At 45.3% G+C, this 22732-nt stretch overlaps 2 protein-coding genes across 4 annotated transcripts in view; both read left to right on the top strand.

Moving 5' to 3' along the window:
* The first annotated feature begins 69 nt into the window (after window positions 1-69).
* Window positions 70-2695, top strand: LOC145658661 (U1 small nuclear ribonucleoprotein A-like). Its single transcript, XM_081716783.1, has 7 exons — window positions 70-160; window positions 632-708; window positions 837-1009; window positions 1116-1289; window positions 1553-1729; window positions 1821-1909; window positions 2110-2695. The coding sequence occupies exons 2-7, from the start codon at window positions 636-638 to the stop codon at window positions 2267-2269; spliced, it is 846 nt and encodes a 281-aa protein (XP_081572909.1). The 5' UTR covers window positions 70-160; window positions 632-635; the 3' UTR covers window positions 2270-2695.
* Window positions 2696-5921: 3226 nt separating this feature from the next.
* LOC113577449 (uncharacterized) overlaps window positions 5922-22732 on the top strand; it is a 32608-nt gene continuing 15797 nt past the window's right edge. For 2 of the 3 annotated variants that reach the window (XM_081716038.1, XM_027010095.3), the window contains exons 1-3: window positions 5922-6657; window positions 11424-11735; window positions 22682-22732. The exon at window positions 22682-22732 is cut by the window's right edge and continues 7 nt beyond it. In XM_081716038.1, coding sequence (XP_081572164.1) covers window positions 6508-6657; window positions 11424-11735; window positions 22682-22732 — 513 coding nt within the window. In that variant the 5' untranslated portion in view covers window positions 5922-6507. The remainder of the gene's footprint in view (window positions 6658-11423; window positions 11736-22681) is intronic. The other variant, XM_081716037.1, reaches the window with a different exon arrangement.

The raw sequence follows: 22732 nt of genomic DNA, 5'->3' as shown, positions 1-22732 counted from the left end.
TACAACCCACCAATCGGCGCGTCGCTTTTTTAGAGAATGGTCCAATTGAATTATTCTTTTGCGAAAGAAGCGGAAGTAGTGATCTGTGAAAGGTGGGACTTCCTGGGGCGCCTGTTTCTTTTTTCGCTAGTATCTGCTGGACGTGGTGAACACAACGGAGGTATTTGATATTTAACTGTAATTTGCGCCATTGTGTTGCTTTCCATTTAACATGTGCGTATGTCGGACGTGGCTGTATTTGTATCCAAGTAAAATACACAGGAAGGTGTCTTCAAACGGTGCTTTCACAAGCAGGCCGACGTGCCACCGTCTGTCCGTATTAGCGAGCGAGCTAACGTGTTTATGTGGCTGGCGCTAGCTGAATGCACGTTACTTATGTTGAGGTAGTGGGCAGCCAGCTCGCAAGATGGCTAAATAACCAGCCGTCTAAAAATTTTCAGAGGCTTGGTTTTGTAGTCGATAGCTACTGAACTGCGACCATATTTGGTCTTCAGTGTAAAAATCGCTTGGCTATCTAGCTAAGCACATTTTTTTTCTCAGTTAGCCAGCTAGCGTTAGCTAGCTAATATCTAGTGGTTCGTAAGTTACCTCATAGATGGAACTCGAAATATATATCTTTTTCCTTTGCTAGAGACATGGCTGGCCAGGAGCTGCGGTTGAATCACACCATTTACATCAACAACCTGAATGAGAAAATTAAAAAAGATGGTAAGAAGATTTACTAAACAAAACTTCCTTTTATTTTTGCTTTATGATGAGCACTGCTAAACGTTTACTGCGCCTCCAACCCCCCTCCCCCCGTAAAACGTTTTCATTCTCTTTTGTCTCTATCACAGAATTGAAGAAATCACTATATGCCATTTTCTCTCAGTTTGGGCAAATCTTGGACATCCTTGTGTCCCGCACCCTCAAGATGAGGGGTCAGGCTTTTGTGATTTTCAAAGAGATCAACAGTGCCTCCAATGCTCTCAGATCTATGCAGGGCTTTCCATTTTATGACAAACCCATGGTATGCCCCTGTCTTGCTTTCCATTGTGTCCTGCTTAGTGAGTTGAGTGCAGTTGCACCCACTGAACCCCGAGTTAAGAGTTTGCTCTGTTTCTTACACTCGGCAGCGCATTCAGTATGCCAAGCAAGACTCGGACATTATTGCGAAGATGAAGGGCACGTACGTGGAGCGGGATCGTAAGAAGGAAAAGAAGAAAACTAAGGGTGTCGACGCAGCAGGCTCAAAGAAGGGGCTGCCAGCTGCGGCCCCTGGCATGGCAGGAGTACCTGCAGCTATGCCGGTGAGTTTGTAATGCCAACCCAGACTTTTAGGGTTTACTCTCTTAATCCAGTGGAAGCTTCTTGCCTACAGTGTCACAATGTAAGGCATAGTCTTGTGCAGGGGGTGGGCAGGAGAAGAGGTTCTTCACACGGGTTTATGTAGTCTGATTCACAGTGGATCTTGGCTGTAACTGTGATGTAAAATGATCACAAATCGTACAGCAAAAGTAGTAAAGGTCTGTGTACCTCAGAGCTGAACATTGTTGTGCCTTTTGTTTTTAAGGGAATGCCTCCTATGAGTCAGGCTCCTCGAATGATGCCAATGCCAGGCCAGCCTCCTTATATGCCCCCTCCTGGTATGATGCCCCCACCTGGCATGGGTCCTGGTCAGATGCCCCCAGGTGCCATGCCTCCAGGCCAGATGATGCCGGGGCAAATGCCAGGCCAGATGCCTCAGCAGGTATGAATAAGCAGGCATGTCAGATACCTACCCAGTGCTCAGACACAGTACAGTTTAGATTGTTGAAGGTTTTGTTGGTTTTTTTCTTTAGGTCTCAGAGAACCCACCCAACCATATCCTGTTCCTCACCAACCTCCCAGAGGAGACCAATGAGCTCATGCTGTCTATGCTTTTTAACCAGTAAGCAATTCCTTTTCCTTCTGGATTTTATTTCTCTTTCATCTCAACATTACTGTTTCATATAACAGCAATAGTATGTATGCACAGAAGTCCTCAAACTTGCTCCTAGATCACCCTGTTTTGTTTGTGTGTGTGTGTGTGTGTGGAAATAAGTCGATATGCTAATTCTAACCCTAACTCCCCCTCTCTCCCTCCTTAAGGTTTCCAGGGTTCAAAGAGGTGCGTCTGGTTCCTGGCCGTCATGATATCGCCTTTGTGGAGTTTGATAATGAGGTGCAGGCAGGTGCGGCCAGGGAAGCCCTCCAAGGCTTTAAGATCACTCAGACCAATGCCATGAAGATCTCCTTTGCTAAGAAATAAATGGGCATACTGCCATGCTCACAGAACTCCACACACAAATGCATACAGCATGAGCAATGTGCTGCCCTTGACAGCCCTTCAAACACTTTTGCCAGTGTGAAGAAGGCAATGCCCCATCCACTGTCTTGATTAATTCAGGATCAAAGGGTAAACCTGGCTGTTTATGATGGACATGTCTGTGTTGAATTCCTGTGAACATTTTCTGATATGGGATGAAAGGTAAGGACCATCATACCAGAGGCACATTCTTTCTGGTTTTGGTTGTTTGTTTTTTTCCCCCAATCGCTCTTTTAGAGGATGATCTTTGGAGGTTGTAAGTAATTTCTTTTTGTACTTCTTGCTCTTCACAAGCATTGCACCCAGGGTCTGGAACCCCAGACATTGTACCTGGAGCTTTACTGTTTCAATTAAAGATGATGTTTTAAACAGTGCGTCAGCAAATTCTTGTATCACTCCATGAAGCAAAAAAGTTAATGAAAATGAAAACTAGTCAGTGGAAGTAGAGGGGTGTGTGAGGCTACTGCGTTTAAGTAAGAAAATGTGGCACTTACTTGCTGTACAGATATGCTGGTGCCTTTGCCATTATTCCAACCCTGAAGGACTAAGAACTTAACTAGCAGTTGATTCTTATAATAATGGTGAGTACTTTGCTTATCTGCCATAAAAGCAACTGAACACGTTTGAAATGGCTGATACTTGCTCCTGAATAAATAAATCTAGATTTTAGTTTTTCTTTAGGACATAATCCCGTTTCAACCAACATGAAATTGTTTGGCTAAATTCACAACAGTACAGTTTGTAAAGATGGGACGGATGAAAATGGGTGTTTTGAAGAGTGTGTTGTTTGCTCTTCTAGACACTTGAGGCTTCTTATTTGTGGTTTAAAAGATGAAGAATTTCGTGAGAAGAAAAATGTCCTTACATAGCCTTTTTAAATACAAAAATCATGGCCTGTCACCCTAGTAGCACCATCTTGACCTAACCACGTTTTAATTTGGTATCAAACTTTGTCATTTTTACTTGGTTTTCAGGTCAATTCACGAAACACATTGATTTTGATCCGACATAGTGTATGATTTATTATTTTAGACTGTTCTGATACTCCCGAAACTCCAGAAGTGCTGGCTCAGTAAACTCGGTCCTGTTCATGTCTGTCCTTGTTTTGTGGCCATAACATCGAGTGCTTGTCCTTGTTGCTTTTGGGTGTCCTTGTCCGTCAAAATCGTTTGAAGTTGTGGCCAGCAGACTTAGCGCGAGTCCCTCGTTTCCCCGTCTGCTGCCTGCAGTTAGGCCGCCGTCGGTGTGTCAAGGGCCTTGAAATGGGGCCATGTCGGCCTTGGGTGGTCTCGTTTACCGATGCTTCGTGCGAACGCCGTGGCTGTACCTAGAATGGAGAGATAACATGCAGATGTTCCTCCCCGGGCGACGGCGTTTTGCGGTTCTGTGTGTTCGCGTTCATTTTTGCATTTACTCTTCTTTCCAATTGAGTTGCCTAGCCATGGCTACCACAAGTTAAAATCCCACAGGTCAGCAAACGTGCATGCGGTTGCTAGGGGTTGGTTTTGAATGCTCACTGGATTAGGCTGATTCCACTCGAAGCAGATGGAGATAGTAAATGAGGGTTTGTGGTTAATTTGTATGTCATGGGTGTTTAGCAGAATTAGTTTTTCAGTTTCGCTTATTCACTCAACACACAGTAATGAGTGATTATATAGACAGAAATTAATATCTGCACCAAGGAATCCGTCACCGGCCATCTGAGTTTGTGAACACATAAAGAATGCTTAAAACGACGGATTAAATGTGAAAAGAACAATGTTGAAAAATGTGCAAATTGCGTCAGCAAAATGTTCTGTTTTAAGTAATGTCTTGCTCGTGTGGTTTCTTAACACCTTCCAAGATCCTGTTACATGGACGTTGAACAGCTAAAAGCACTAGTGGCAGTCCTTATTATTTATGACGGTCCTAATTATTTTTGTCCACGCGTCGCTTCGTTTTACTGTTATTTTGCGTTTCGTCGCATTACGTTAGTCTCAGAACGACCTTGGTCTTTCTCGTAACATCAGCCTTAGACGTTTTTGTGCGTTCTCGTACAATCTTCCCCACACTCCTGCTTTGCCTTGAGAAATTTATTCCTGGCAACGAGACTGAAGACCACGGTTTCCCACCAACACTATACTCTTTTATTTGCAGTCAAAACCTATCTAATGGCGCTTGGTGCGTGGCATCGGCCTGCTAATACAGTCATGTTAGCAAAGGGATCCCTGGTAGAGATAGTACGGGTGCAGTCCGCTCCGTACCAAATTTAATTTTGTCTTAAAACTACTACCGTGGCTAGAAGGTTGCGAAGCCGTTTCCGTTGCTGACTACTCGTAACCATTCAGCGGGAGCCTGTCAAGTAAAAAAAAAAATTACCAGAACTTTCAGACTGTTGTTACAACTGTGCCCATCAGATGGCGTCAGGCAATCACATGTATAATCAGCAAACCCTTTCAGTGGAAAATGACAGCCCTGTTTATGCTGCGTGTGTACCTAATAAATCAGAGAATCGTCCCTCAGTCTTGAATTCGGAATAAGGAGCAATTGAAATTCAGTTCATGCCCCGGGTCAGAGCCTCTCTATGCTAATGACTGATTCGCGCTGAAGAGCCCTCTGTTCTGTCCCTGGGTCACTGCTTTGGGAAACAACTGGTTGCCAGGGATGTAAGCGTCAGCAACAAGTTCATCTCCTGAGAGAGGAAGGGGAGGGAGGCCGAAGCGGCTTGGTTTCAATAAAACTGGCTCATTTTATTTCAAGTATAAAACAGTTGCGTTGTTCAGTGGCCTCTGTGCCTAAACATATCCTAAGCGCAGACAGAAACTGCTTAACGGAAAATGTTCCGCAACCACTGCCCAAAACGTGGGCGCGCGTTTTGTAATTTTCTTTCTTTCTGTTTAATAGCTTGCACATCTGTGGGATCAGATGCCCGTTACGCGCACCCAACATCAAATCACGCGCACTACTGCAAGCACAAGTAGCCCATATAAATACGCCGGCGCTCAGCTGTTAGTTGGGTTATGCATGATTAACCACCCATATCCACTGGAAAACGGGGGGTCACCACAATCACAGCATGGGGGCCGAACTCCTGAATAAGCCCGCTTTGGGTTACTGCTTTGTCTTCACCCAATGACCTAATGATTAAGTCAGTGAAAGCATTCTGCCCATTTTTTATGCCGCGCGGCAAGAACATGCTGTTTTTGCATAAAAGTGCAGACCTATTGAATCTAACGAGCCGCTGCCCGTGTCTTTTGTCCGACTTCCAACGGAGACTTAATTGGTGGCGCGGCACTTTGATCTCGCTCGGAGATTACGTGAAGCTTGAGGGGATCGGACCATTATTGCTGCACTGCAAAGGGTGTACACACCCGTGAAAAGGGTACCACTCCACTGAATATTGAACATGACGTGTAACACACAATCGATTTGAAGTGCTGTCCACTTTTATCCAGTGGTCGCAGTGAAATAGTCTACCTTGGCTTATTATCTAGGTGAAATTTCATCTATAAGCGGCCAGCCCTATTATAGAAACTTAGGCGCATAAACTAGATGACGGGTAGGACTGTCCTCGCTCTGCGGACACTCCCTCCCGATTCAAATACGCAACGCTTCGCTTCACCAGGCATTCCCACAGCATTGTCCCTTTCTCGCCCTTTTTCATACACCCGCGCACACACTCACACGCACTCATGCCTCAGTCTCCACACACACTGTCACGCACTTCATAAGCGGTCTGCCGAGCTGTTTGCATGCTTCCATTCCGGTCACAAGTTAACCGCACGGGGAGGCTTACGAACGAGTGAAAACAGCGGCGACCCGGGGTTAAGCGAGGGTGAAGAAGTCAGCGGCTCAGAGAGAGTGGGAGAGTGAAGAGGATGAGAGTTCGAGTCAGTGAACCAGTAAGTCGGGCATCCAAAGCACCTTAAGGGCGGCAGGTGGCAGAGGAGGTAGTGGGAACGGTTCCCCCCTCCCCCCGAGAACCCACCCAGGACTCCACACAAAGTGTGAGAGCGACCGGGGCGAGAAGTAGGCAGGTCGACCACTCCGAAGGTCTCATCATTTATCTGCGGACGCTACCAGTGTATCTTATTTTATTGCCACGCTGTCTCCAACACGATGGCAAGATTTTTTAAGTGAAGAAAACGTAACCAATCTGGATAACGGGGTCGAGGTTCTGTACGCGCAGTCCAAGTCCGCAAATGCATGCGGCGAAGATGGTCAGTTACGGAGGGAGTACGGAAAGCGCTGACGTGAAGAGCGCGAGAAGTGCACGGGCTGCAGTCAGGGGTCTGAAACGGGGTCACCACTGGACCGTGCTCTTTCTTTTCTCAGTTGCTTTGCAGTCGCAGGTAAGCCGAAGATTTATGTACGATTTTAGCCGCCGTTTAACCATGTCGTGATTTTACTTACCTGTCTGCCTCTATCAAAAATGTGCACGATAATACCGTGTAGATTTTCCGCAAGCCAGAATCTAACGCCACCTGTTGTTCCTTCTTTTTGTTGCGCGGTTCACTTGTTGCTTCTATGGGCGTGTTGTCTGTTTTCCTCTCAGATCTATTTTATTTCGCCCGCATTACAGAAAAAGAACGTACCAGAGCGCATAGGAAACCACGGAATCAAACTTATTTCTGTGAAATATCCAAGGGGATGTGTACACTGTAACATCGTCAATTCAGGTTTATTTGTCATTTGCATAAACATACAGGACATTCTTGCATTGAAATGCTTGCAGTGGGGCACGGTTAAATCCTTTGTACGGACATTGTGACAGGATTCTGTATAAAATGTATTCGGACTAACAACGTCCGTTTGTTTTTACGCAAATAATAAAACTCTTGTTTTATAAGCAGGGGCGGTACAATGCATTTCTGTTTAGACAGGGCGTCTCTCTGCAATTTCATTACGTTTACAGATATAAGCTTGCTGGAGACTTGAGAGGTGACCTAGGCTCACCTCCGGTCACACGTCACTGCGCAAAATCCCTGCGAGGCCTTGACCGCATCACCAGTCAAATATAACTTTGCGCCTTGCAGCGTTCAAAGTCGCTAAGGAATAAATGGTTCGTAATCCATCGCCAAGGTAACCGAAACAAATGCATGAACCTCCACAGAGACTAGCTGCGTTGTGAGTATTAAGTGGACATAGACGCTCCACTGAAGTGTTTACAGACCTATTAGGAAGAAACTTCTTCTACATGCTGCCCCGATCCCTTTCCCCTCTGCCCCCTGTCCAGGTGATCAGGGCTGGGCTTTGTAGCCCACATTAGAAATGACCCCCGGCCTACTGTGTGGAGGCCAGATTCCGACTGGGACGAGCCTTTGAGCTGAGAGGCCAAGTGTGTGTTTTTGTGTACTGGCGGTTTCTGCCGTGGGCGGACATGCCTGGCCCAGTACTGAGGGCGTGAGAACGGTGCAGTCGGCCTTGTGTTGTTCCACAGTGTGTTGCTTCATGCTTCGGGCTGTCATTCTCTGCAAAGGTCACAGAATTATGATGCCACTGGATCAGCATGCACGGTAGCTTCTGGGCCTGTAAAAAGTATGCCAGGTGTCTAATGTGTCAATGTAATGACATTCATTAATGTGTGAAAGGTATAACACAAAACATGATCTTTGCTCAGAATCTATATCCTGAAGGTAAGGGAGAGATATGAGCAGTGTTCCAATATTAAGCAATGTCTGCAAAGGGTGTATTCAAAAATCTATCTATCTGTCCATCTGTCTGTCTGTCTGTCTGTCTGTCATGCTTTCTCTGCTACATAAAGTAAGAGCTATGTGTGATGTTTTTTAAGCAATGCAATTTTGAATTGCAGTTTTTGATTGGTTAGGCTCAAAATTTGTAGTACATGGGCCATAAATATGATGGGCAGCTATTGGCAGTCACATAAATAACAGGTCATTCTGAGTGGATTGTTGAAAAGTCTATTAAAAGTTGGACAAAAGCTATTTTATCTGAACATTTTTAAAATTTGTCTTGATGTTGGGCAGATCTGAGCAGAAATGGTCAAAACTCCTGTAATTTAGGTCATTTCAAACAAAGACAGCAGTGCTAATGATAGTTACTGTGTGGTGTACTGCCTGGTACTTAAAGCATAATATTGGTCAGTGATATTATACGAATGGTCATCCTTTGTCCACTGTCTCACGCCAGTCAGTGGTGCTGCTCTACATTAGGGCTGCTGGCTTTAAAGCCCTGTGCTGCTGTTCAGTGAGAGAGAGAGGGAGAGAGGGAGAGGAAGAAGGAGGGAGGGAGAGAATGAGAGAGGGAAAGGAAAAGAGAGAGAGAGAGAGAGAGAGAGAGAGAGAGAGAAGGAAGGAGATGGCGAGACAGGAAGAGAAAGGGAGAGCGAGAGAAAGGGAGAGGAAGAAAGAGGGATACAGTGAGAGAGAGAGAGTGAGAGAAACGGGAGATGGAGGGGGGGGTGGAGATGTGGGTGGGGGGCTGCTGAAACGCAGGTATGTGGGGAATGACCCTGGCGCAGGATGGCAGGAGAGGAAGAAAGAGACGTGGAGCGTGAGGGCCGGCTCGCTATCTCTGCCCGGCTGTTTGATGTGTGCGACGTGCGGCCGCAGGAACGGGGCGGTGTGGCACCCTGCTAGAGTCGGGAGACAGTACAGGCTTTCACTAGCTCGGCTGGGATGGAAGCATCCCAGAGAGATGCCAGACACCACCGAGCCTTGCTGTCTACCTCCAGATTCCTTAAGACAGCACAGTTGTGTGCATGTGTGTGTGTGTGTGTGTTGCTGCCTGAGGTTTTCTCTTTGGTCTCTATCTTAAAGCTTATCAGACATCAGCTCTTCCTAATGTGTAGCAGTGCCTCCTATGTGCAGATCACACCACTGGTTCTCATTGTTAGATACTACTCACTGTTTCTTGTGTGTAAGAGTGAATGAACAGGTGATATTTTTCCAGGTTTGAGTTTCTCTGAGACTTTACAGTCTTTTTTCGCACTTAGCGTATATATTTTCTGGTATAATACATTGCGTGTATTGTTTTATGTCACTACCGGGCTTGGTCTGTGTGTGACGTGAAGAAATCTTTCTACTGCCTTGCATCCATCAGTCTCTGCGCGGACCAGTTCTGACCCACAGCGTCTCTGTGGAGCTTATTAGTTCAAATGTGTGTGTGTGTGTCTCCTCACTTTTCCATCTCAGTAAATGAGAGATGGGAAAACGAACAGCAGAGGTGAAGAGAGAACCCATATGGCACAAAGAACAGAGAGAGAGAGAGAGCTTCAGCTGGTTCTCACAAAAGGAAGAAAGGAGTAATGAAGAGCGAGGGAGGGAAAGAAGAGTAATGAAGAGTGAGGGAGGGAAAGAAGAGTAATGAAGAGCGAGGGAGGGAAAGAAGAGTAATGAAGAGTGAGGGAGGGAAAGAAGAGTAATGAAGAGCGATGGAGGGAAAGAAGAGTAATGAAGAGTGAGGGAGGGAAAGAAGAGTAATGAAGAGCAATGGAGGGAAAGAAGAGTAATGAAGAGTGAGGGAGGGAAAGAAGAGTAATAAAGAGCGAGGGAGGGAAAGGAGTAATGAAGAGTGAGGGAGGGAAAGAAGAGTAATGAAGAGCGATGGAGGGAAAGAAGAGTAATGAAGAGTGAGGGAGAGAAAGAAGAGTAATAAAAAATGAGGGAGAGAAAGAAGAGTAATGAAGAGTGAGGGAGGGAAAGAAGAGTAATAAAGAGCGAGGGAGGGAAAGAAGAGTAATGAAGAGTGAGGGAGGGAAAGAAGAGTAATGAAGAGCGATGGAGGGAAAGAAGAGTAATGAAGAGTGAGGGAGGGAAAGAAGAGTAATGAAGAGCGATGGAGGGAAAGAAGAGTAATGAAGAGTGAGGGAGGGAAAGAAGAGTAATAAAGAGCGATGGAGGGAAAGAAGAGTAATGAAGAGTGAGGGAGGGAAAGAAGAGTAATGAAGAGTGAGGGAGAGAAAGAAGAGTAATAAAAAATGAGGGAGAGAAAGAAAGGAGTAATGAAGAGCGAGGGAGGGAAAGAAGAGTAATGAAGAGTGAGGGAGGGAAAGAAGAGTAATGAAGAGCGATGGAGGGAAAGAAGAGTAATGAAGAGCGAGGGAGGGAACCCTATGCTCCGAGTGTCTGCTGTCCCTCGGGAGGAGAGGAGAGAAAAGACAGGAGTGGCATTGATGGAGAGAAATAAAGGACGAAAGAGAGCACGGCGTAGAGGGGCAGGACGTAGCCGTCGCATGGGAAAAGAGAATGGGGAGAGGCGGAAAAAAGAGCGTGAGAGAGACGGAGACAGAGCGAGCGCTTATGGAGGAGAGGGTAAATGACCTGGGGGGCGGAAGATCGAGAAGGATAAGGTGAGATGATCGCACAGATAGAGACAAGCCTCCCAGCAGTGGGGAGAGCAACCGTCCCTTTGGAGTGATTCGATCCCCCCACACCCTCTCTTACTCCCACCGGCACTGCCGCGTCCTATCCTGGGTCCCAAGACGACTCCTTGTCTGGCAGTAGAACAAGGGCACAGTTTTTAGGAAGTGTGGTCAGTGTGTGCTGACTCTCTTGATCAAATGCATAAACATCAGTTCATCAAGGACACACACATACACAGAGCACTAGTGTGTTTTTGAACTTATTTGCAGTTTTGACCTTAGGTTTTGCTGAGTCATCCAAATTAGTAATGTGTGTGTGTGTGAGAGGACACTGCATGTGTAACATGTGATTATATGAGTTTACCGCATGTGTAAGATGTGTAAGATATCTCTTAAATATTTATAAATAAATTTTTGTGGCGATAATGTATTTTAGTTTTCCTAGTTTTCACAATGTGATATGTGATGTCAATCAGTACCTAGCTCTGTACATAAATATAATTTTTTTAAAAATTATATAGTGATATGTTATATAGTGATATTTTTCTGGTGTTTATTTACCTGTGTGTAGAAAGATGACCAACAAGCCTACTACAGTGTAAATAATCACTACTGATGCAAGAAAATAAAGAATGACATTCTTTTCTTAGAAGTGCTGCATTCCTCTGTAACGATTTTTCATGTAGATTTCCAGACTATAACTACTGCACGTTGTTGTGTCATTATTGTGTTGTCTATTACCGAACCTGTTATAGCAGGAAGCTTAACGTTCGATCTCTCCTCTGCCTCATTCAGGTTGTGCGTGCCGTGGGGTCGTTTGAACTGCAGATCCACCAGTGGCAAAACTCGCTGGGCATTCTTCAGAGCGGCCAGTGCTGTGACCCCCAGGCCAGTAGGGGGCAGGACTGTCTGCTCGATGATCAGTGTGAAACCTTCTTCAGGGCCTGTCTGAAGGAGTACCAGGCCCGGGTGGCACCCACTGGCACCTGTACATTTGGCATAGGCAGCACACCAGTCCTGGGCGGGAACTCGCACACCGTGCGTCACCGTGCACACGAGGGGGGTGAGGGGGGACGGATCATCATCCCATTCGATTATGCTTGGCCGGTGAGTATCTCTACAGATCAGACACCATGCTGATCAGATAAAGCAGCCATAGCAAGGCACTTATGGCTGAGGAATTTATTTTTGGCTGATCTTTTTTTTGGGGGGGGGGGGGGGGGGGGGGTTTAAACACGATTGCATTTTTTAAAAATATGAATTGTAGGCTCCATTGCATTTTAAAATGTGTTGTTGTTTACTGTCTCAGGCAAAGACTGCTGTTTTTAAAAGATAACCATTGTGGTTACTATAGTTGTTGACTTGCTACCTAGATGTCATTCACTTCACCTTGAGCTGCCTTCAGTTGCCATGACATTGGCTCACTGATGGCACAGAGATGCACTGGTGCTGACCCCATGCTCTCTCTCTCTCTCTCTCTCTCTCTCTCTCTCTCTCCTCTCCTCTCACTGGTATTAATTCAATCCCATTTAAATAATTCTCATACTAGTGTCCTAATACTACTTTCATGGTGCCCTTGCTCATATTTATAATTCTGCAATCTTTGATTCTTTAGGGGTTTGTTTTTCCTCTTGGCTCTCCCAGACAGATCGACCTTTCTGTCTTATCATCCACAATGGATCGGTCTGATTCCCTTCTAACATTACTTACACGGGCTATTACTGCTCAATTACATCTTAGCCCAGTCTTTCCCACTTCAGGTTCAAGCTTTTCCATCTGCTATTCCTTCATGGCTTAAAATATCTCAACAATACAAGGCTGAGACACAGGGATCCAGACATCCCAGAGAGAGCGAAAGAGAGAGAGAGAGAGAGAAAGAGAGAGAGAGAGACAGAGAGAGAGAGGGAGACCAACCCAGCAGAAAGTGAGTCAGTGTTACAGGACATAAGCAGCTTGGTCCATAAATGTTAACCAGAGCACAGTCTCCTGACCAGAGAGACAACTCGAGTAGAGCTGGATCCATCTGTTTGGCCCTGTGGTCATGTCTCCTTCGTAGTGTGGTCAGGACTTTTATTTCAGGCTGCCAACTTGATGCTCCCTGGCCGACAATACCACCACCACCACCGCATCCCCCTTACGCTCTCCGGCTTCCCATCGATCTCCTAATCATTCTGGGGTCCACACAGTAACCTCTCCCCAGTGTCCTCGGCCAACTCGGGCTGATCCCGCTGTCTGTCTGTCCGGAGCTCTGGGGAGCAGCCCTGGGTGACAGGAGCCTTTAAAATGATTTGCCGCCTAGTAGTACACTAGACGCCCACTGTGATCTCTTCCCTGTGTTCCTGCTGCTCTCTTAGTTAAGCCAGAATGTGGAGACTGTGTATCTCCCTCACTTCTGGTTTGTTATTAATGTCTGGGAGCTTTTCATGACATCTGCAGTGAGGTTATAATGCTTATAATTTGAGTCATAATAATGTTTTCAATAAAGTCCAAAGCCAACTGGAACTTCACTGGAGGAGAGGGAAATTATTAGATTCACACCAACTGTAGAGTAATGTGTGTATCTCTCTCTCGCTCTCGCTCTCACACACACACACATACACACAGTGTATGAGTTAGTGAACTCCACAGGGAATTATTCAGTATGTATCAAGCACAAGAAAATTCAATAAGCCTGTGAAATGAGATGATAATGATGATGATGATAATGGTGTGTGTGTGTGTGTGTGTGTGTGTGTGTGTGTGTGTGTATGTGTGATTTGTTTTCTTTTTGGATGTATACCTTTGTAAAGTCCTACACCTTTTTTGTGGGCCCATGTGTCAATGTGTTTATAGGGTGGGGGTGTCGCTTCTGAGTGTGAGAAAATTCAGCCAGAGAAAGAGAAAGCCAATATGGTTCAGTTTCAGGGTTGGACTGAGGGGTAGTGTGGACTTGGAGAGGAAAAAAAGGAAAGAGACAGACAAAGAGAGAGAAAGACAGAGAGAGAGAAAGACAGACAGAGGGGGAGAGACAGACAAAGAGAGAGACAGACAAAGAGAGAGAAAGACAGAGAGAGAGAAAGACAGACAGAGGGGGAGAGACAGACAAAGAGAGAGACAGACAAAGAGAGAGAGAGACAGAGAGAGAGAAAGACAGACAGAGGGGGAGAGACAGACAAAGAGAGAGACAGACAAAGAGAGAGAAAGACAGAGAGAGAGAAAGACAGACAGAGGGGGAGAGACAGACAAAGAGAGAGAGACAGACAAAGAGAGAGAGAGAGAGACAGAGGGGGAGAGACAGACAAAGAGAGAGAGAGACAGAGAGAGAGAAAGAAAGACAGAGGGGGAGAGACAGACAAAGAGAGAGAGACAGACAAAGAGAGAGACAGACAGACAGAGGGGGATTTCTCTTGCATTCTATGCCTTTCTCTGTTTTTGTGTGGGGGTTTTGGGGCAGGCGGGATAAGGGGTATCCCACAGCCCCAGATGAGGGGACGAACAGGTGAACACAGTTATTATGAGGAAAACTGAGCCTTCTCTCACTCCCCTTCTCTCTCTGTCTTTCTCTTTATCATTCTCTCTCACTCTTACTCTCATTCAGCATCTCTCTCTCATATTCTCGAGAGATTACAAAGTCTCTTTTTCGCATTCTCTTTCTCACTCTCTTTCTCACTCTCATACTCTATCACTCTGTCTCTTTCTCCCGCTCACTCTCTCGTTTCACAAAGGATTACAAAATTTTGCGTGTGTGTGTGTGTGTGTGTGTGTGTGTGTGTGTGTGTGTGTGTGTGTGTGTGTGTATGTGTGTGTGTGTGTGTGTGTGTGTGTGTGTGTGTGTGTGTGTGTGTGTGTGTGTGTGTGTGCTGGTGACTTTTTAAGGTGACTTTGCTCTCAGACCATAGGCTTTGAGTCCATGGTCTTAAGGCTAAAATGATTCAGGGGGTGACCTGGGCACCGGGCTGAGACTCATACCAACACCACCCCTCCCCTCCTTATTCTCACTCTCTCTCTAACCCTCTTTCCCTCCCTTTATTTCTCTGTCTGTCTTTCTTATTTTCTTTCTCTCTTGGATCATTATTCTTTGTTACCTCAGGACATTATTCATAGTAACCTTCCTTCTCCAGTAATACAGTGAGTCAAGCCTAATACAGCTCAAGTTCCACATTTGCTTCGTGAATCAGAGAAGGTGTTTGGTCATTCACAAATACTAATGTCAACCCACGGTCTTATGACACTGTACTGTGTGTAGTGTTACATGTTCTCTAAATAAAAAAAGAGTGTAGCAGGACAGTTCAAATGCAGGTAGTGAACTGATGTGCACAGTGCTGTGTGGAATGCACAGTGCTGCCCTTTTCTGTCCCAGAACTTCAGTGGGTGTGGTGTTCTCAGCACGCTCGCCCTTTCTTGTCTTTGGCCGCGACACTCACCTGTTTCTCTAATCTGTTTAATTCACTCCCTCGGTACATTACACCTCCGTAATCTTGGCCGGATGGGAAGGTTTGGGCTTGGTCCAAAGCTTCTCAGAAAAAACCTTGAAAGCTCACCCTCCACTGAACACGTAAATGAGTTTGGGAGCAGGCCCGGGCATGCAGTTCCAATTTGCGAGGTCAACGATGGCTTGAGCTAAGGGTCAGATTTTATAAATGAAGGTCAAAGAGGGAAGAGTTATCAAAATCCCTGTTGATCAGAGTCATCAGCAGTAAAAGGTATGTGCTCCCCTCAGTGACCAAAGGGAGGCTGGCCCCCCACAGATGGCTGGCTCACCAGTGTTATGTAGTCTGATGCAGGCCACCAGGGTTTCCTGTCTCAGTATCAGTAGCCTGTTGCCCAAAGAGTGTCACCAAGTAATGAAATAATGAAATATTTGATTTTGCTAATTGTGTTAGAATAAGAGCAAACAGATTACCCAAGTTTTACCCAAATTTGCTGACCCACCCCTTGCCCCAAATCTGTCTCACTCTCATTTTATCTCCCTCTCTGCCATTATGCACTGACATTTATTTTGGTTCAATACTCTCAGAGGTCATAGGTCAGGGAGGTCTGACCCGCTGCCCTCTCTTGAGCTATCTAATGGATTCAGGTTCCTCAGTACATGACACGTGTTTTGGTGACTGATTATGTGGTAGATGTCAATTCTCTGTGTATGCATGCTTACATACAAGTGAATATAAGTTTTTATATACTTCTACTAAAACAGTATGACTGCAGTACATGCAATCATGTGCAAAAGTGTGTGAGTGTGTGTATGTGTTTCAAAGAGGTTGTCTGTGTGTTGTGGCAGACGTGGTAAGTTGATACTGCTCTCTATTGTATTGTATTCTGGAAAGTTCTGTCACTCAGTTACCTGGGCATTTCTGCTGCCTGGGAACCAGAGATACTTACTTACCTGGGGGCAGGTGCTGGGGAAATGGGGAAACCCCCCCGTCTCGTCTCCCACGCTTACACACAAGGCATAGCTGAGAACTCCCACAGGAGTTGAGCCATGTAAAGGACCCTTTTACTGATATCTCTCTCTCTCTCTCCCTCTCTCTCTCTCTCTCTCTCTCTCTCTCTCTCTCAAGTTCTTTCTGTCTCATTCTAATCTGTAACATCTGTGCACAAACTGTGTTCGCACACACACACACACACACACACACACACACACATGCACGCAAACCTACATTACCCATACTAACAGTACTTCTGGTCAGCATGACAGACAGCAGACAGCTAATTAATTCCATTAAGGTTCTTTCTTATGTTTAGTGAAGTTAATAACCTTGGGACATGCCGTGTCTAGGGGCCCCATGCTTTAATGGTTTCATTTGTGTGCAAATTGGTTTGAAATGGAAGTTTCTATAATAAGAATAAAGAGGAGAGGGAGTAGGCTTTTTATGTCATCACAGTGATGTCAAACAACTTTGCTATGCTTTCTCTTCTTTGTGGGGTTGTTATTGGAAAACATTAAAATCCTCACATCACTGTGCTTTATTTTGCAAAATGCTGCTTTTGTGTGCAGCTTTGTTTTAGAAAACTCAAAGGAGCTATAACATTTCATTGGTTACAATTTCAGTTTGTCATTCATGTAGGCAAAGCCAGTATCTACAACAACACACAGGTCAGTGGAAAGCCCCCATAAAGATAGCCGTGGAAGTGTACATGCCAGTGTGTTTGTGTCTGCGACTTTATAAGAGCACTGTGGGTCACATTTACACGATTATTTACTTCCCTTCTTGACTGTTCGCTCTGCTTGTCTTTTATACACTCCTTATTTCTCTTTTGTTTCTCCTATTTCTGTTTTCGCAATGCTTGCGTGATCCAGCTGCCAGGTGAACTGTGTTTCATTCTCGCCTTGTCTCTCTGATTGGCGGCTATATTTAACCACCGCTCCACTTACACACCGTGGGGTGTTTGGTGTTGAGCTATTCGATTAGCTTCCTCGTTTCTCTTCCTGATGACTTTCCTACATGCTCTGGCCTCTCATTGCTAATCCTTCACTCCTCATTACCCCTGAGTCCCTTTCTTGATCTCTCCTGGCATGTGTTGATTAAACGTGAGCTTTGGAGGATCTAAGCAGACCAGCAGTCAGTAGGTGGTAGCTTAATAATGCCGCAGAACTGTTAGGGCCGAGCGGATACGAGGATGGTTTCTCTAAGGTCCTGTTGGATTGACTGGAGGAAGTTGCTTGGCCCAATGGCCAACAGCAAGAGGGTGTAATAAAGGGGGACCGCTCAGGATAGCAGGCCCTGTTAAACTGACAGACGCATGCACACGAACCCGGTCACCATGAGCGCACTGTGATAAGGAGCTGGCAAATAGTCAGAAAAGCAGGACGTTTTCATCTTTCGAAAGGTCACGTTTCCTGCACTTCTGTGACCTTTTCTGTGAGTTTATCCTTTTGATTATTTTAAATACTTTGTCCAGTTGTATTATTACAACATACCTATAACAGTCTGACAATGTTTGTGGCTGGGAATAGCATACTTTTAACAATATTTGACCTAGGTCTCCAAATTTCATAGAATACATCCTGGCTGGGGAACTTCACACACACACACACACACACACTCACAAACACAAGCTTGCACAGATATGTCTATGAGCACTGCACATATAGGATGTTTTGGCCTGCGACATGGCAGACAGGGTCATTTCCCGTGGAAGGTGTTTGTGGGAAGCCCCTCCCCCGTAGCCCCTGTCGCCAAGCTGCATGAGTGGGGGCTGCTGTTTTTAATGCCCTACAGTCACACACCACTGTCACGCCAATTAACTCAGGAAGAGTTTTGACTCTCCACGAGGATTTTTAGGAAGGAGGTGGTTGTGGGTGGCTGTGAGAGAGAGTCAAAGTAGGGGCAGGGGTGGCTCTGTAATTATACTCTGAACAAAATGAAAACTAGAGAGCTATAGAATGAAAGCCCGTGGTGATGTGGTAATTATTTGGGCCGTGAGGTCTGGCATTGAAGGTTGGGAGAGGACAGTGATCATGTGTTTCATGTATCACACTTTAATAATGAAAATGAGTTTGTCTTTTGTGTATTGCATTGTTTCTAGGTGGATGTGCATATTAGGTAATGTTTCCCCTCTATGGAGAGAGCCAAACCCTTCTAATGTGTTGTTTTCCTACAGAGATACTCTAATTTTATCACCTATCCTTTGGTTGTTTTTTTGTTTTGTTTTGTTTTGTTTTTTTTACCTTGTTACCGTGCCGATGCCCCTTCGTTCTTCCATCAGGATTAGGTGAAATGCCACCGCTGCTATGGCAACATCTACTCTCTGAAGGTGTGCATGTGTGGGAGACAGAATGAGAAACTGTAATTACAGCTGTGATGATTAAATTGTGCATGCGCATGTGTATTAAATGAACACACTGATGTTGTGATGGACACAAGCCCTTGCTGCATGCGAGTTAAAATCAGTGTTTATCACACATCACATGATCTAATGGCCACATGCCACGAGTGTCTATCTGCTATCTGGCAGTTTGTGTATGTGTGTGTGTGTGTGTGTATGTAAGAGGCAGGGAAAGAGAAAGATGAAGATAGAATGTGAGAGAATGTGTGTGTGTATGTGTGTGTGTGTGTGTGTGTGTGTGTGTGTGTGTGTGTGTGTGTGAGAGAGAGAGAGAGAGAGAGAGAGAGAGAGAGAGAGAGAGAGAGAGAGAAAGAGAGAGAGAGAGAGAGAGAGAGAGAATTCCAGTGTGTGGTCAAGGTGTTCTTCCTGTTGGAATGAGATGTTTGTACAGGCTGGCTAAGTCGGGATATCCTCCTCCCAGCACCCATTCCAGACAGACCCAGAGAGAGTCGAGTGAGAACACCAACGAGGATTAGTAAGAGAATACAGCCTTTACCATCAATAATGACCCTTCACATGAGTTTAAAACATGCTGAGTTTGAGACAAGAGTGAGACACTGAGACATAGAGAGACAATAGTGAGAAAGTGATGGCTAAGACCATGGAGCAACAGGGAGTGAATGGAAAAAAGGACAGTTTCCTCAACAAAGCAGAGATGTAAATAGAGGAGCTGCTCAGTTCATGAAATCAAAAGGAGAAAGTGGGAGAGGAAAAGGAAAATGGTTTATATGATTCATGGCTGTTTTAATCATCTTTGGGTTCTTCATCCACTCATGGTTTTTTTTTCCAGACAAACTGCTTCCCACAACAGTCCCGGGGCACATCCCTGGAAAGCCTCAGATCCTAAGCCTGCTTTTGGAAAAGCTCAGAGCAGTAGTTCCATATGAGCCAGCGAGCGAGGCCGTACAACCAGCCGTGCACACATGCTGAAAAATTACACTACGAGTTCATGATTACCGTGAATAACAAGAAGCTTCAAGGTTGCTGCCCTGAAACCCGCATGCCTCACTCATCTAGGATTGACGCGTTTTGACACTGGCACAACATTCCGGGACTTTCTCTCATTCACGGATTCACAATAAAGTACCTTTTGCTATAATTGCTCTAACTCTCTATGGAAATTATAGACCACCAATGGGGCTCTACTGATAAAGAGAGCGTGTGAGAGAATGTGAATGAAAGAGAAACAGGAGACGTGTCCAGGTGAAAGAACTAGGCCTGAAGTGCGCCTGCACACACACTGACACACACACATAAACACACACATGCACACTCACTTTAGAGACATTAAGGCACCACTTAACCCAGTGCTTTGTCATCACTGCAGATATCATTGGCCCGAATGGTAAAAATATCATGACTTTGTCTCTGTGATCTTATCTTTGCCACCGCGTTTCTCATGTTGCTGCTGATCGCACTGCGATCTTCCTGCATCACTGAATGTTCGCCCTTGTCGTTAATTGAAGTGTGTATGATGTGTGTGTGTGTGTGTGTGTGTGTGTGTGAGTGTATGAAACAGTGACACAGAGAATGGGGGGGGAGGAAGTGGGGGAGGGGGGGGAGGGAGAGAGACAGACATAGAGGGACTAGACGGTGAGGAGAGTGGGACATTAGTTGGTCAGACCATTATACATCACAGCACTCTTCCTGATCCCTGTGAGAAAAAAAGTCCAGCCAGCCAGCATTTACTCTATCATGCACACACGCACGCATGCAGGCACGCACACACAGATGAATTTAAGGGATTCTATCAGGACAGCCAGGTCATTTTCTAGGCTGTAGAGTGAGTTATCAGGCCAGAGATTGCATGATTGCATTCATAGATATGAAACTTATTTTCTTTAGTTTATATTAAAATTGTTTGATCTATGTTAAAATAACATTTACATCACCAATCCTACATCACCAATCTTACACTCTATTACTACTTGTACATACAGACAAGTGCAAAAGAACGTGTTAATGTGTTGTAAGCATATTACATTCATTTATGGGTCAATTTTGGGTCAAAATATGAATGGTAGTCTAGTCAGAGCCAAGGCGTGGTTGGTAAGACTAACAGTGATTTTAGGGGTTAATGAATTTGACCCATGATGTCAAAGAGCTAAGCCAGACACCCATCCTGTGTGTGTGTGTGTGTGTTAGAGATTGAGCGAAAGAAAATGAATGTCCTACACACATCCTTTCTGGTCGTCCTGGTCCGTCTCCTTGCTGACCATATATATATGGTCTGTATCTGCTGACCTGGCGAGAGAAAGTGAAAGATAAACTAGAGGAAAGATCCAAGATGGGGGTCTGGGGGCCGGCGTAACGCTGGGGTTCTGCTGGAGAGACACTTCCGTCTGGACAGCTGACAACGGCCTGGAGCTTATTCAACAAGCCTGACATCCTTACCCTTCATTATCAGGGAGGCTAAACACACACACACACACACACTTCTGATTTGTGTGTGTTCTCAAAGGCAAAATTGGACTGTTGCTATGCTGTGTGTCTGTGTTGCATGGTCTCCTTGAGGAGTTCTGCATGTCACACACAATCTTGTCTGCTGATTATCCGTTTCATGAATATTCCAGTTCTGTGTGTGTGAGAGAGATAGACAGACAGTAAAGAGAAAGAGAAAGCAAGAGACAGTCGAGAGAAAGATAGAGAGACAGAGAGAGATGGACAGTTGGAGTCATATTTCTGCGGCTGCCTGCCCTTGAATCCCTTGAATAGGAACTGGAAATAATTGTGTGTGTCTGTGTGGTTGTGTGGGGGCTGGGAGTGTAGAACCAGTGGTCTGGTGCACTCTGTAATATCTGAGGTGAGAGAAGGGTGAGCGAAAGATGGAAATGGTTGGCAAAGGGTCTCTATAGACTATAGGTGGGCATGAGAGTGTGTGTGTGTGTGTGTGTGTGTGTGTGTGTGTGTGTGTGTGTGCGCGTGTGCGTGTGTGTGTGTGCGCGTGTGTGTGTGCGTGTGTGTGCGTGCGTGTGTGCGTGCGTGTGTGTGTGTGTGTGTGTCAGAGAGAGGGAGAGACTGACTTGTCTTTGTTCTAGTAAGTTGTTTATTTAAGGGTGTGGATGCTATGAATGCTTTGTGCTCATAAGGGGGGCAGTAAGGGTATGGTGTGTGTGTGTGTGTGTGTGTGTGTGTGTGTGTGTGTGTGTGTGTGTGTGTCAGAGAGACTGAGAGAGGATACTGTAGTCTGTGCTCCTGAGAGTTCGACAGGAGCTTGGATATGGGAACAGTATAATACAGTTTAAGATATGCGTGTGCTGGTTTTTCAAAATGATTGAGATTACATTACAGGGGACCAGAACTATAAGGGGCTCTTTGTTATCTGTCTTCTTTAACCGAATCATTTGCACCTCTTGTAGTTTAGCCAGCTCTTTTCCCCGCTCCTCCCTCTATCCCTTGCTCTACCTCTCTCCTCTTCATCCTTCGCTCCTCTCCTTTCCTGCCTCCATCACTTGTTTGGCTCTTGTTGTCGCCAGCAGGCAATACAGAGGCAGCCGTGACTGTGCATCCCCACAGCTGGTTAGAGTCTTCAGCATGGCATATGCACACCTTCTCACTGAATTATTCATTTCCCTTTCTCTCCCTGTGCCCCCCTCCTCTAAAAAATTAGAGCTATGTTTTTCCAGTACCGCATGCTGCTTGTAGTACAGAGGCGAGATTTTCCATCTGTTAATGTCTGGTGTGCATCACAAACAATGGTTGGTTGAAATCTCATTAGCTAAGTTTATAGAACAGCTGGATTTAAGACAATTTAATGCCTTTAATGGGAGTCTCATTTGTTTCTCTTGTCATGTCTCTTTTGCCAAAAACTGACAGTCATTGTGTCTTTATGGAAAGTTGCACTAGCCAGCCTCATGGAAATAAGCTTTATAAACGTCTCCGCCTTGCTGTTTACCACCAATGGGCTGTTAAACTTTAATTGCAGGGTTCTGTTTTGTGAATTTTTAGAGTTCAGAATTGTACTGAATTTCTTTTGTGTAAAGGTGGAAATTCGTGCTGGTAGCAACACGGAACTGTTATGTGGAGTGTTTGATTGTAATCTCTTGAGTATGTATGCCAACCTTGGCTTTCTTACATTTGCAGGGTCAGTCGTGTCACTGGGGTCAGTAGTTACAGGAGATGGTCTATATTGGGAATATATTGTTCTTGCTGTTTTCCTTTGACTTTGGGTAGCATGCATTGTGTGCTGTGTGTTGGAGGGTGCCTAGTGTCCACTATTAAAGTCTCTCTGTGTTTTTTCTGTTCAGAAATCCTTCTCCTTGGTGATCGAGGTCCTTGACCATGACAATGAAACATCA

This window comes from Electrophorus electricus, chromosome 6 (assembly GCF_041902795.1).
Source record: "Electrophorus electricus isolate QZ-2024a chromosome 6, ASM4190279v1, whole genome shotgun sequence".
Classification (NCBI taxonomy): Eukaryota; Metazoa; Chordata; class Actinopteri; order Gymnotiformes; family Gymnotidae; genus Electrophorus; species Electrophorus electricus.
This window is presented reverse-complemented; position numbering and strand designations above follow the sequence as displayed.

Coding starts and splice junctions, on each gene's coding strand:
- LOC145658661 (XM_081716783.1), top strand. CDS start 636: ATGGCTGGCCAGGAGCTGCGGTTGAATCACACCATTTACATCAACAAC. Junction 1,290..1,552: donor GAGTACCTGCAGCTATGCCG/GTGAGTTTGTAA, acceptor TTTGTTTTTAAG/GGAATGCCTCCTATGAGTCA. Junction 1,910..2,109: donor CTGTCTATGCTTTTTAACCA/GTAAGCAATTCC, acceptor TCCCTCCTTAAG/GTTTCCAGGGTTCAAAGAGG.